Source organism: Euprymna scolopes, chromosome 36, assembly GCF_053919585.1.
Source record: "Euprymna scolopes isolate OS-2025 chromosome 36, ASM5391958v1, whole genome shotgun sequence".
Classification (NCBI taxonomy): Eukaryota; Metazoa; Mollusca; class Cephalopoda; order Sepiida; family Sepiolidae; genus Euprymna; species Euprymna scolopes.
Genome location: NC_136517.1, coordinates 81,060,539 through 81,077,088, shown reverse-complemented (window position 1 = coordinate 81,077,088; position 16,550 = coordinate 81,060,539). Strand labels below are relative to the sequence as shown.

At 19.2% G+C, this 16,550-nt stretch overlaps 1 protein-coding gene across 7 annotated transcripts in view; it reads left to right on the top strand.

Moving 5' to 3' along the window:
• Window positions 1-16,550, top strand: part of LOC145260628 (uncharacterized) — a 70,291-nt gene that overhangs the window by 53,371 nt on the left and 370 nt on the right. For all 7 annotated transcript variants that reach the window (XR_013864341.1, XR_013864342.1, XM_080118943.1 and 4 more), the window contains one exon: window positions 11,720-11,795. Coding sequence is in view for 5 of the 7 variants with exons in the window: in XM_080118943.1 (XP_079975069.1) it covers window positions 11,720-11,795 (76 nt within the window). In the remaining 2 variants the exon portion in view is untranslated. The remainder of the gene's footprint in view (window positions 1-11,719; window positions 11,796-16,550) is intronic.

Here is a 16,550-nt window from a genome sequence, read left to right as displayed (position 1 = left end):
ATTTGCACAAGTAAAATCCAAGGAAATCCCGTAATTGGAAGATGGTCCAAAATAATCCAAAGGCAGAAATCCATGGAAAAATTCACAAAAGTGTGTACAAGGGAAACAAGGAAAAAATTCCAATAATATTAATAAAAGAAAAATAAGATATGCTTTTCACTCTATTGCCGAGACTTAAATAAATAAAATTTTATTTTTATATATATATATATATATATATATATATATATATATATATATATATATATATATATATATATATATATATAAGGAACTTTGTCTATGCGTTTGTTTAGTATGGACTTGCAAACGGCTGGGTTGATTTTTATGAAATTTCACACGAAGGTATATCAGTGTTCTTAGATACGTTATCTATAATCGAATAAAGGAGCAAGTGATTTGGACCAAAGTTAACACCTTACACAGCCTAACGTCACATTTGAGAAGACGTTTCTGAATTTTTGAGATGAGGATTGGTTATTCATATTATTTGGATTCATTTGGATTGAGTATGATTTCCGTTTCGGTCGATGTAACCCTCAACCTTCTTCAACCGCTTCTTGTTGAACTCGGGAATGTTTTTGTCGAACTTAGATGGAATTTTGAACGGAACTTCTTATTCATTTTACAGGGGGGTAGCATGATCTTGTTCTGTCAGCCATGAGGTAAGTAATTTGTAGTTGTATTTTTCGGTCGCCCAAATAATAACAATAACTCACATAACACAAATAATAAAATAATACAATATAAATTATACAAACAATCCAAATAATTCAAATATTAAAAAAAGATTAAAAAAATAAAAATGATAAAGATGATAAAATGATAAATATAAAGATGATAAATTAATAAAAAATAATACAATTTTAAAAAATGATCAAGTAATAAAAATGATAAAAATAAAGAATAAAATAATATGATAAAAATAATGTAAGTAATGCAAACAATAAAAACAATAAAAAGTAATTAATATAATACAAATATCCCTCCCAGAAAATAATACAAGTAATAAAAACAATCCAAATGCTAAAAATAATAAAAATACTTAAAATAATCTAAATGATAAAATAATCCAAATAATTCAACTAATCCGAATGATAAAAATAATAAAATGTATAAAAATATAATCCAAGTAATCAAATAATTCAAATAATAAACTAATTCTTTTAATAGCATTAATCCAAATAATAAAAATCATCCAAATAATAAATAAAAATTTAAATAATAAAAATAATTTAAATGATAAAAATAATAAAATTAATGTAAATAATTCAAATAATAAAAATAATTAAAAAATTTAAATAATACAGAAGTATTCAAATAATAAACCTAATCCAAATAATGAAAACAATCCAAATAATAAAAATAATTTAAATCAGAAAAATAATTCAAATAATAAAAATAATCGAAACAATAAAAATAATTCAAATAATACAAATAATTCAAATAAAAATAATCCAAATAATGAAAATAATTTAAATAATAAAATAATCCAAATAATGAAAATAATTAAAATAATAAAATAATTCAAATAACAAAAATACTTCAAATAGTAAAAATAATTCAAATCATAAAAGTAGTTTAAATAATAAAATACTCTAAATAATAATTTGTTTTAAATAATGTAATAATTAAAATAATAAAAATAACTTAAATAATAAAAATAATTTAAATAATAAAAATAATTAAAATAATCTAAATCATTCAAATAATAAAAACAATTCAAATAATAAAAACAATTCAAATAAAAAAATAATTCAAATAATAAAAATAATTCAAACAATAAAAGTAATTCAAATAATAAAAATTTTTCAAATAATAAAAGCAATTCAAACAATAAAAATAATTTAAATAATAAGAATAATTCAGACAATAAAATAATTTAAACAATAAAAATAATAAAAATAATTCAAACAATAAAAATAATCTAAATGATAAAAATAATTCAAATAATAAAAATTATTCAACTAATAAAAATAATAAAAATAATCCAAATAATAAAAATAATTAAAACAATAAAAATAGTTCAAAACATAAAATAATTCAAATAATAAAAATAATTCAAATAATAAAAACAATTAAAATAATAAAAATAATTCAAATAATACAATTAATTCAAACAATAAAAGTAATTCAAATAATAAAAATTATTCAAATAATAAAAACAATTCAAACAATAAAAATAATTTAAATAATAAAAATAATTCAGACAATAAAATAATTTAAACAATAAAAATAATAAAAATAATTCAAACAATAAAAATAATCTAAATGATAAAAATAATTCAAATAATAAAAATTATTCAACTAATAAAAATAATAAAAATAATCCAAATGATAAAAATAATTCAAACAATAAAAATAGTTCAAACCATAAAATAATTAAAATAATAAAAATAATTCAAATAATAAAAACAATTAAAATAATAAAAATCATTCAAATAATAAAATAAATTCAAACAATAAAAGTAATTCAAATAATAAAAATTATTCAAATAATAAAAATAATTTAAATAATATAAATAACTTAAATAATAAAAATAATTCAAATACCAAAACTAATTCAAATATTACCAATTATAAAATAATAATTCAAATAATATAAATAATTCAAATAATAAAATAATCTAAAAAATAAAAATAATTCAAACAATAAAAAAATTCAAACAATAAACTAATTCAAACAATAAAATAATTCAAATAATAAAAATAATTCAAATACCAAAATTAATTCAAATAATTCAAATAATATAAATAATTCAAATAATAAAATAATCTAAAAAATAAAAATAATTCAAACAATAAAATAATTCAAACAATAAAATTATTGAAACAATAAAATAATTCAAATAATAAAAATAATTCAAACAATAAAATAATTCAAACAATAAAAGCAATTCAAACAATAAAACTAATCAAATAATAAAAATAATTACAATAATAAAAATAATTTAAATAATACAAATAATTTAAATAATAAAAATAATTCAAATACCAAAACTAATTCAAATATTACCAATTATAAAATAATTCAAATAATAAAAATAATCTAAAAAATAAAAATAATTACAATAATAAAAAAAATTAAAATAATAAAAACAATTCAAATAATAAAAATAAATCACACAATAAAAATAATTAAAACAATAACAATAATTCAAACAATAGAAATAATTCAAATAATAAAAATAATTCAAATCATAAAAGTAGTTTAAATAATAAAATACTCTAAATAATAATTTGTTTTAAATAATGTAATAATTAAAATAATAAAAATAACTTAAATAATAAAAATAATTTAAATAATAAAAATAATTAAAATAATCTAAATCATTCAAATAATAAAAACAATTCAAATAATAAAAACAATTCAAATAAAAAAATAATTCAAATAATAAAAATAATTCAAACAATAAAAGTAATTCAAATAATAAAAATTTTTCAAATAATAAAAGCAATTCAAACAATAAAAATAATTTAAATAATAAGAATAATTCAGACAATAAAATAATTTAAACAATAAAAATAATAAAAATAATTCAAACAATAAAAATAATCTAAATGATAAAAATAATTCAAATAATAAAAATTATTCAACTAATAAAAATAATAAAAATAATCCAAATAATAAAAATAATTAAAACAATAAAAATAGTTCAAAACATAAAATAATTCAAATAATAAAAATAATTCAAATAATAAAAACAATTAAAATAATAAAAATAATTCAAATAATACAATTAATTCAAACAATAAAAGTAATTCAAATAATAAAAATTATTCAAATAATAAAAACAATTCAAACAATAAAAATAATTTAAATAATAAAAATAATTCAGACAATAAAATAATTTAAACAATAAAAATAATAAAAATAATTCAAACAATAAAAATAATCTAAATGATAAAAATAATTCAAATAATAAAAATTATTCAACTAATAAAAATAATAAAAATAATCCAAATGATAAAAATAATTCAAACAATAAAAATAGTTCAAACCATAAAATAATTAAAATAATAAAAATAATTCAAATAATAAAAACAATTAAAATAATAAAAATCATTCAAATAATAAAATAAATTCAAACAATAAAAGTAATTCAAATAATAAAAATTATTCAAATAATAAAAATAATTTAAATAATATAAATAACTTAAATAATAAAAATAATTCAAATACCAAAACTAATTCAAATATTACCAATTATAAAATAATAATTCAAATAATATAAATAATTCAAATAATAAAATAATCTAAAAAATAAAAATAATTCAAACAATAAAAAAATTCAAACAATAAACTAATTCAAACAATAAAATAATTCAAATAATAAAAATAATTCAAATACCAAAATTAATTCAAATAATTTAAATAATATAAATAATTCAAATAATAAAATAATCTAAAAAATAAAAATAATTCAAACAATAAAATAATTCAAACAATAAAATTATTGAAACAATAAAATAATTCAAATAATAAAAATAATTCAAACAATAAAATAATTCAAACAATAAAATAATTCAAACAATAAAAGCAATTCAAACAATAAAACTAATCAAATAATAAAAATAATTACAATAATAAAAATAATTTAAATAATACAAATAATTTAAATAATAAAAATAATTCAAATACCAAAACTAATTCAAATATTACCAATTATAAAATAATTCAAATAATAAAAATAATCTAAAAAATAAAAATAATTACAATAATAAAAAAAATTAAAATAATAAAAACAATTCAAATAATAAAAATAAATCACACAATAAAAATAATTAAAACAATAACAATAATTCAAACAATAGAAATAATTCAAATAATAAAAATAATTCAAATCATAAAAGTAGTTTAAATAATAAAATACTCTAAATAATAATTTGTTTTAAATAATGTAATAATTAAAATAATAAAAATAACTTAAATAATAAAAATAATTTAAATAATAAAAATAATTAAAATAATCTAAATCATTCAAATAATAAAAACAATTCAAATAATAAAAACAATTCAAATAAAAAAATAATTCAAATAATAAAAATAATTCAAACAATAAAAGTAATTCAAATAATAAAAATTTTTCAAATAATAAAAGCAATTCAAACAATAAAAATAATTTAAATAATAAGAATAATTCAGACAATAAAATAATTTAAACAATAAAAATAATAAAAATAATTCAAACAATAAAAATAATCTAAATGATAAAAATAATTCAAATAATAAAAATTATTCAACTAATAAAAATAATAAAAATAATCCAAATAATAAAAATAATTAAAACAATAAAAATAGTTCAAAACATAAAATAATTCAAATAATAAAAATAATTCAAATAATAAAAACAATTAAAATAATAAAAATAATTCAAATAATACAATTAATTCAAACAATAAAAGTAATTCAAATAATAAAAATTATTCAAATAATAAAAACAATTCAAACAATAAAAATAATTTAAATAATAAAAATAATTCAGACAATAAAATAATTTAAACAATAAAAATAATAAAAATAATTCAAACAATAAAAATAATCTAAATGATAAAAATAATTCAAATAATAAAAATTATTCAACTAATAAAAATAATAAAAATAATCCAAATGATAAAAATAATTCAAACAATAAAAATAGTTCAAACCATAAAATAATTAAAATAATAAAAATAATTCAAATAATAAAAACAATTAAAATAATAAAAATCATTCAAATAATAAAATAAATTCAAACAATAAAAGTAATTCAAATAATAAAAATTATTCAAATAATAAAAATAATTTAAATAATATAAATAACTTAAATAATAAAAATAATTCAAATACCAAAACTAATTCAAATATTACCAATTATAAAATAATAATTCAAATAATATAAATAATTCAAATAATAAAATAATCTAAAAAATAAAAATAATTCAAACAATAAAAAAATTCAAACAATAAACTAATTCAAACAATAAAATAATTCAAATAATGAAAATAATTCAAATACCAAAATTAATTCAAATAATTCAAATAATATAAATAATTCAAATAATAAAATAATCTAAAAAATAAAAATAATTCAAACAATAAAATAATTCAAACAATAAAATTATTGAAACAATAAAATAATTCAAATAATAAAAATAATTCAAACAATAAAATAATTCAAACAATAAAAGCAATTCAAACAATAAAACTAATCAAATAATAAAAATAATTACAATAATAAAAATAATTTAAATAATACAAATAATTTAAATAATAAAAATAATTCAAATACCAAAACTAATTCAAATATTACCAATTATAAAATAATTCAAATAATAAAAATAATCTAAAAAATAAAAATAATTACAATAATAAAAAAAATTAAAATAATAAAAACAATTCAAATAATAAAAATAAATCACACAATAAAAATAATTAAAACAATAACAATAATTCAAACAATAGAAATAATTCAAATAATAAAAATAATTCAAATCATAAAAGTAGTTTAAATAATAAAATACTCTAAATAATAATTTGTTTTAAATAATGTAATAATTAAAATAATAAAAATAACTTAAATAATAAAAATAATTTAAATAATAAAAATAATTAAAATAATCTAAATCATTCAAATAATAAAAACAATTCAAATAATAAAAACAATTCAAATAAAAAAATAATTCAAATAATAAAAATAATTCAAACAATAAAAGTAATTCAAATAATAAAAATTTTTCAAATAATAAAAGCAATTCAAACAATAAAAATAATTTAAATAATAAGAATAATTCAGACAATAAAATAATTTAAACAATAAAAATAATAAAAATAATTCAAACAATAAAAATAATCTAAATGATAAAAATAATTCAAATAATAAAAATTATTCAACTAATAAAAATAATAAAAATAATCCAAATAATAAAAATAATTAAAACAATAAAAATAGTTCAAAACATAAAATAATTCAAATAATAAAAATAATTCAAATAATAAAAACAATTAAAATAATAAAAATAATTCAAATAATACAATTAATTCAAACAATAAAAGTAATTCAAATAATAAAAATTATTCAAATAATAAAAACAATTCAAACAATAAAAATAATTTAAATAATAAAAATAATTCAGACAATAAAATAATTTAAACAATAAAAATAATAAAAATAATTCAAACAATAAAAATAATCTAAATGATAAAAATAATTCAAATAATAAAAATTATTCAACTAATAAAAATAATAAAAATAATCCAAATGATAAAAATAATTCAAACAATAAAAATAGTTCAAACCATAAAATAATTAAAATAATAAAAATAATTCAAATAATAAAAACAATTAAAATAATAAAAATCATTCAAATAATAAAATAAATTCAAACAATAAAAGTAATTCAAATAATAAAAATTATTCAAATAATAAAAATAATTTAAATAATATAAATAACTTAAATAATAAAAATAATTCAAATACCAAAACTAATTCAAATATTACCAATTATAAAATAATAATTCAAATAATATAAATAATTCAAATAATAAAATAATCTAAAAAATAAAAATAATTCAAACAATAAAAAAATTCAAACAATAAACTAATTCAAACAATAAAATAATTCAAATAATAAAAATAATTCAAATACCAAAATTAATTCAAATAATTCAAATAATATAAATAATTCAAATAATAAAATAATCTAAAAAATAAAAATAATTCAAACAATAAAATAATTCAAACAATAAAATTATTGAAACAATAAAATAATTCAAATAATAAAAATAATTCAAACAATAAAATAATTCAAACAATAAAATAATTCAAACAATAAAAGCAATTCAAACAATAAAACTAATCAAATAATAAAAATAATTACAATAATAAAAATAATTTAAATAATACAAATAATTTAAATAATAAAAATAATTCAAATACCAAAACTAATTCAAATATTACCAATTATAAAATAATTCAAATAATAAAAATAATCTAAAAAATAAAAATAATTACAATAATAAAAAAAATTAAAATAATAAAAACAATTCAAATAATAAAAATAAATCACACAATAAAAATAATTAAAACAATAACAATAATTCAAACAATAGAAATAATTCAAATAATAAAAATAATTCAAATAATAAAAATAATTCGAATAATAGAAATAATTCGAACAATAAAAATAATTCAAACAATAAAAATAATACAAATAATAAAAATAATTCACATAATAAAAATAATCTAAATAATAAAAATATTCAAATAATAAAAATAATTCAAATAATAAAAATAATAAAAATAATCCAAATAATAAAAATAATTCAAACAATAAAAATAGTTCAAACCATAAAATAATTCAAATAATAAAAATAATTCAAATAATAAAATTAATTAAAACAATAAAAGTAATTCAAATAATAAAAATTATTCAAATAATAAAAATAATTCATATAATAAAACAAATTTAAATAAATAATAATTTAAATAATAAAAATAATTCAAATTCCAAAATTAATTCAAATAATTCAAATAATATAAATAATTCAAATAATAAAATAATCTAAAAAATAAAAATAATTCAAACAATAAAAATAATTCAAACAATAAAATAATTCAAACAATAAAATAATTCAAACAATAAAATAATTCAAACAATTAAAATAATTCAAACAAAATAATTCAAACAATAAAATAATAAAAACAATAAAAATAATTCAAACAATAAAATAATGTAAATAATAAAAATAATTCAAATAATAAAAATAATTCAAATAATAAAAATAATTCAAATAATAAAAATAATTCAAATATAAAAATAATTCACACCATAAAATAATTAAAACAATAACAATCATTCAAACAATAGAAATAATTGAAATAATAGAAATAATTCAATTAATAAAAATAATTCAATTAATAGAAATAATTCAAATAATAAAAAATAATTCAAATAATAAAAATAATTCAAATATAAAAATAATTCACACCATAAAATAATTCAAACAATAACAATCATTCAAACAATAGAAATAATTCAAATAATAGAAATAATTCAATTAATAGAAATAATTCAAATAATAGAAATAATTCAATTAATAGAAAATATTCAAATAATAGAAATAATTCAAATAATAAAAATAATTAAAATAATAAAAATAATTCGAATAATAAAATAATTCATACAATAAAAATAATTCAAACAATAAAAACAATACAAATAATAAAAATAATTCAAATAATAAAAAATAATCCAAATAATAAAAATAAGTCACACAATGAAAACAATTAAAATAAAAATAATTCAAATAATAAAAACAATTCAAATAATAAAAATAATTCAAATAATAAAAATAATTCAAATAATAAAAACAATTCAAATAATAAAAATTATTCAAACAATAAAAATAATTCAAATAATAAAGATAATCATAATAATAAAAATAATTCAAATAATAAAAATAATTCAAATAATAAAAATAATTCAAACAATAAAAGTAATTCAAATAATAAAAATTATTCAAATAATAAAAAAAAAATTAAAATAATAAAAATAATTCAAATAATAAAAATAATTCAAACAATACAAATAATTCAAATAATAAAAACAATTCAAATAATAAAAATTATTCAAATAATAAAAAATAATTCAAACAATAAAAATAATTCAAATAATAAAAATAATTCAAATAATAAAAATAATTCAAATAATTAAAAATAATTACAATAATAAAAATAATTCAAATAATAAAAATAATTCAAATAATAAAAATTATTCAAATAATAAAAACAATTCAAACAATAAAAATAATCTAAATAATAAAATAATCTAAAAAATAAAAATAATTCAAATAATAAAAATAATTTAAATATTAAAAATAATTCAAATACCAAAATTAATTCACATAATTCAAATAATAAAAATAATTCAAATAATAAAATAATCTTAAAAATAAAAATAATTCAAACAATAAAAATAATTCAAACAATAAAAATAATTCAAACAATAAAATAATTCAAACATTAAAAATAATCAAATAATAAAAATAATTCAAATAATAAAAATATTCAAATAATAAAAATAATTTAAATAATACAAATAATTTAAATAATAAAAATAATTCAAATACCAAAATTAATTCAAATAGTACAAATAATAAAATAATTCAAATAATAAAAATAATCTAAAAAATAAAAATAATTCAAATAAAAAAATAATGCAAATAATAAAAATAATTCAAATAATAAAATTAATCACATAATAACAATAATTCAAATAATAGAAATAATTAAAATAATAGAAATAATTCAAATAATAAAATAATTCAAATAATAAAAATAATTCGAATAATAAAAATAATTCAAACAATAAAAATAATTCAAATAATAAAAATAATCTAAATGATAAAAATAATTCAAATAATAAAAATAATCATAATAAAAGTAATTCAAATAATAATAATAATTCAAATAATAAAAATAATTCAAATAATAAAAATAATAAAAATAATAAAAATAATAAAAATAATTCAAATAATGAAGAATACTCCAAATAATAAAAATAATTCAAACAATAAAAATAGTTCAAACAATAAAAATAATTCAAATAAAAAAAATAATTCAAATAATAAAAATAATTCAAATAATAAAAATAATTCAAATAATAAAAGCAATTCAAACAATAAAAGTAATTCAAATAATAAAATTTTTTCAAATAATAAAAATAATTCAAATAATAAAAATAATTCAAATAATAAAAATAATTTAAATAATAAAAATAATTTAAACATTAAAAATAATTCAAATACCAAAATTAATTCAAATAATTCAAATAATAAAAATAATTCAAATAATAAAAATAATCTAATAAATAAATATAATTCAAATAATAAAAATAATTCAAATAATAAAAATAATCTAAATAATAAAAATAATTCAAACAATAAAAATAATTCAAATAATAAAAATAATTCAAATAATAAAAATAATTAAAATAATTAAAATAATAAAAATAATAAAAATAATTCAAATAATAAAAATAATAAAAATAATAAAAATGATTCAAATAATAAAAATAATTCAAATAAAAAAAATAATTCAAATAATAAAAATAATTCAAACAATAAAAATAATTCACACAATAAAAATAATTCACACAATAAAAACAATTCAAATAATAAAAATAATCCAAATAATAAAAAAAATCCAAATAATAAAAATAATTCAAATAATAAAAACAATTCAAATAATAAAAATAATCCAAATAATAAAAATAATTCAAATAATAAAAATAATTCAAATAATAAAAATAATTCAAATAATAAAAACAATTCAAATAATAAAAATAATTCAAATAATGAAAATAATTCAAATAATGAAAATAATCTCAATAATAAAAATAATCCAAATAATAAAAATAATTCAAATAATAAAAATAATTTTAATAATAAAAATAATTCAAATAATAACAAAAATTCAAATACCTAAATTAATTCAAATAATTCAAATAATAAAATTAATTCAAATAATAAATATAATCTAAAAAGATAAAAATAATTTAAACAATAAAAATAATTCAAACAATAAAAATAATTCAAATAATAAAAATAATTCAAATAATAAAATCCAAATAATATAAATAATACAAATAATTAAAAATTTAAATTATGCAGAAATATATTCTGGCACCAACTGTTCAGCATTTAACATGCATCCTTTCAATTTTTCTCTTCTGCAAGAAATGGTGTCAATACTGGAAACTTACTGAACATCTTCCGAGTGCAGCAAAACAATCAACGAGTTCCACTGAACAAGGTAAGCCACCATTTGAACAAGAAAGAAATATTATTTGAAATATTTCCACTAGTTTTCTTATCTTGGATGTTATTCTCATTCTTTTTTCTTTTTTTTTTATAATGTTTCAGCCGATGTAACCTCCGACATTTTTCAGGTGCATCTTGTTGAACTTGGCAATCTGTATAGAATTTCAAATGGAACTTGTTATTTAATCCATGGGGGTAGTTTTTTCTCGTTTTGTCAGCCATGACCAGATAAAAATCTTAAGTCATCTGTAATTGTTTTCTTAATATCAATTGCACTTTATTACAGGGTTCATGGCTGATGGAACGAGAACAAGTAACCCTTGTGCATTAGATAAATTTGCAGCGACTTATTGCATAATGGATATAAGTACTCAGAAGCTCTCAGTATTAATGCCGGTGTCCCTCAGTGATCCATCCTGGGCCCAACTCTTTTCCTGATCTACATTAATGATCTTCCAAATCATATCCTTACATCATTTGTAGACATTTATGCTGACGACACTACCATTTATGGTACCACATCTAAGACAGTAAACGAGCAAGTACTCTCCAATTCTCTCTCCTCTGATCTTGAGCATGTAGTACAATGGGGAAAGGAGTGGCTGGTTACTTTTAATGCATCTAAAACCAAGCTTCTCTCTTTACATCATCAACATTTTAATCCACATTTGTCATCAATTGAAATGAATGGCTCTCGTCTTCAGGAGGCCTCAAGTTTTGACAAGCTTCTGGGCTTGACCATTACTCCTGATCTTAAATGGAACACGTATATCAAATCTGTTGCCAAGGCCGCTGGAAAAATGGTGGGATCTTTCTATCGATCCAGTAGATATCTCACTGCTGATGCTATTCTCTATCTATATAAGAGCCAGGTACGTCCAAGGATGGAATACTGTTGCCACATCTGGGCAGGAGCTGCTAGAAAGGACTTGTCCTGCCTTGATAGAGTTCAAAATAGACTTCGTAGCCTCGTAGGAGATGTCCTTTTCTCCTCCTTACAACCTCTATCTCACAGAAGAGATGTTGCGAGTTTGTCTCTGATGTATCGTTATTTTCATGGAAAGTGTTCAACTGAGCTTCAATCTATGGTCCCCCCTCGCCAAACTTTCACAAGAAACACTCGTCTAGCTGTAAACACTATCAATAATTTCCCCCACTCTTTATCTGTGCCTAAACCTAAACATAGATTCCATGAACAAAGCTTCTTTCTTAGAACTGCACGCCTGTGGAATTGTCTTCCGTTTTCCTGCTTTCCGGCTGACTACAATATGGTTGTGTTCAAGTCTAAGGTAAATAAGTTCTTAATGAGCCGTTCCATATAAGTTATTAAATTTACCAAATTTTCATTACTAATGATTACTATATTGACCAACTTCTACTGTACACTCTTTAACCCTTATCCTTGAGTGGCCTCTGAGCCTTGATAATGTGGTGATGCCTTTGTAAAAAAAAAAAAAAAAAAAAAAAAAAAAGTACTAAGTAATAATCAGGTCTTAGTCTTCTGAATGTTGAAGGTTCCATTTTCAGTGCAGCCGATACTAAGAATACAATTACTTAAGACTTCCACCTGGTCAGGACTGATAGAATGAGAACAAGCTACCCCCATAGATTAAATAAAATGTTCCATTCGAAATTCTGTACAGAAACTTCTTAGTTTCGTAAATATTATGTTTCTAGAACTTTTCATATATAAACAACTTCGATTTTTCCTCCCCTTCCTTTTTTTTCCCTTTTCCTTGGTTTCGTCCCCGTTTTTTTTTCTTGCTTCCCTCCTTTTTATTTCCTATCAGTCATATCAAAAAAAATATCTGTCATGAAGCGGATATGAATTCTTTTTTGGTACTTGTGCAGTTTAATCAAGAAATTAAAAAATGAAAATATCGAAAAAAAAAAAGTTATATTGTACGTATCCGTTTTGACATGAAGATCTCCGGAAAAAAAATTTCACTTAATTTGATCAAGCAGTTTTTTTTTTTTACAGCAGAAAAACACGTTTTTATGAGAGCGCGTTGAAGGCAGACATGTTGGATTTGTTTTAAATTTTTGTTTGAATTTTAGAAACGACACGGGGAGATAACTTCATGTAAAGCACCGACACTCCCTCCCCATCTTTAATAACTAGCTTTTCTTCCTAAAAATCGGACCTTGTAAAATGTTTTTGACTTCTAATGTAGGTATATATTTAATTGCCACCCACATCGGCAATATTTGGCACAAGGCCTGGAAAGTGGGATACCCGTAGGCTCCCCTAAAGGAGGGGCACTCCTGCAATTTTAAAAATTGCCTGAGTAACCCCGTCGGCATTCCCCGGTCGGGGCGCCTCAGGCAGCAAGCAATAAACTTGCCCCACCGGAAAGCCCGGTGGCATGGCCTGGGAGGGTGGACCTCCTAGGTATTACCCAGGCGGTGTACCTCAGTCCAACAGGTGCTGGGCCGGTTCCCGGCCGCTCACCTGTTGGGCTGAGTGTCAAGTGACGAATCCTTGACTGGTACTACCCTGTCTCCCTGCAGCCGAAGCCGCTAGGAGACATCCCATCAAAATGGACTTTTAATGGAGGTAGATATTTATTTGCTGCCCACCTCAGCAAAATGTGGCACAAGGCCGGAAAGTGGGAACCCCGCAGGCTCCCCTAAAGGAGGGGCACTCCTGCAATTTTAAAAATTGCCTGAGTAACCCCGTCGGCATTCCCCGGTCGGGGCGCCTCAGGCAGCAAGCAATAAACTTGCCCCACCGGAAAGCCCGGTGGCAAGGCCTGGGAGGGTGGACCTCCTAGGTATTACCCAGGCGGTGTACCTCAGTCCAACAGGTGCTGGGCCGGTTCCCGGCCCCTCACCTGTTGGGCTGAGTGTCAAGTGACGAATCCTTGACTGGTACTACCGTGTCTCCCTGCAGCCGAAGCCGCTAGGAGACATCCCATCAAAATGGACTTTTAATGGGGGTATGAGACGAATGGATTCGCCAATCATTTTTATAACCAACGGCTGTGCTAAACAACCAATGAAAACGTCCCAAAATTATTATAAAAATTGTCAAACTTTGGATTCAATCAGTTCGCCGTTTACTACGTCACGGACCGCATTTAATTCTTCGTCGCCATCTTGGTTAGTGATCTGAACTATGCTGCCATCTTGGTTACTGATCTGAATTATGCCGCCATCTTTGTTCAACACAATATCTCAGAACTTAAGAGGTTAACTATGCCACGGACCGCATTTGATTCTTGGTCGCCATCTTGGTTACTGATCTGAACTACGCCGCCATCTTTGTTCAACATAATGTCTCAAAACTTAACAGACCTTTTGCTCGGTATCATAACAAATTGTTTTTTTGCTGTAAAATAAAAACTACTTGATGAAATTAAGTGAAATTTTTTCGTGCTTCATGCCATAACAGATATGTACAATTTAAACTTTTTTTGATATTTTCATTTTTTAATGTCTTGACTAAACTGTACATGTACCTTTATTTATTTATTTAATTTTACTAAATTTTTTAGATGAGGCATGAAACTATAAAAAAAAACAAAAAAACATCTGGTTAAAAATGGATGAGACGCAATTAACCATACTGAAACCAGCAACCCCATAGTTTCGTAAATATTATGTTTCTAAGAACTTACAATTGGTTGATGGATTTAATTAAAAATTAATAATAATAAGTTAAAAATTATACTCGCTAGGGTTTTGTGATAATCAAATTATCTTTAAAATTTGTGTAAACTTACTTCCAACTAGATTTAAAAATTCCAAAACCATAGAATGCAGAGCTACCCTCTGTTTTTCTTGGCAAAAACTGGCGACTTTAACACCTGACGAAGATCGGAGGTTACATCGATCGAAAAGTTATGCAGATAACACTCAAGATGAAAACAATTGTCCGATTAATCTAAACAATACAAACATTCATAGCTCATCTCAAAAATTCAAAACTGTAAGGATTCCCAAGTTTGATAAGAAACACCTAAAGAAAATCGGGAGGCTATATCCACAAAAACATCGAGATAACACTCAAGATGAGAGCAATAGTCCGAAAAAGCTAAATCATATAAATACAGGGTAGAACAGTAAAGTTGTCACTCTAAAGAAAACAACACTACAGCTCTATTTTAAAACTTTTATAATTGAAAGAAATCAATTCACGTAACTTGATTATGTAGTAGAGCTAATATCTATTCAATGTAGCCGCCTTCAGCCTCAATCATCGCCTCGATACGGCACCGGCCCACAAGTACAAAGAGACCCAGGCTTGGCTTTAGAAAGAGTGCTACGACTTTGTATCCTTCTCTCACTGATACCCCCTCCTCCCTCGACCTGAACCCTCTGGACTACTTCGTTTGGTCATACGTCGAGAACATCACAAACATGACCTCCCACAACACCAAAGCCAGCATGATCGCTGCCATCTGCAGAGTATTCGCCAAGCTCCTGGTGCTTGTGGAAAAGTCATGCTGGACCTGTATCAAGGCTGTGATTGAGGCTACATTGAATAGATGTCAGCTCTACTACATAATGAAGTTACTGGAATTGATTTTTTCAATAAAAGTTTAAAAAAATAAAACTGTAGTGTTGTTTTCTTTAAAGCGACAACTTTATTATACTACCCTGTAAATTTCTGTTGTGCTTAAAAGAATGACATATTTCTATTCTATGGACGTCCGATGCAAACGCAGGCTTCCAACATTACTGTACCATTTTTGGACATAATTGATACTACACTTTGACCCTAGCCTAAAGGTCAACAAAGTTT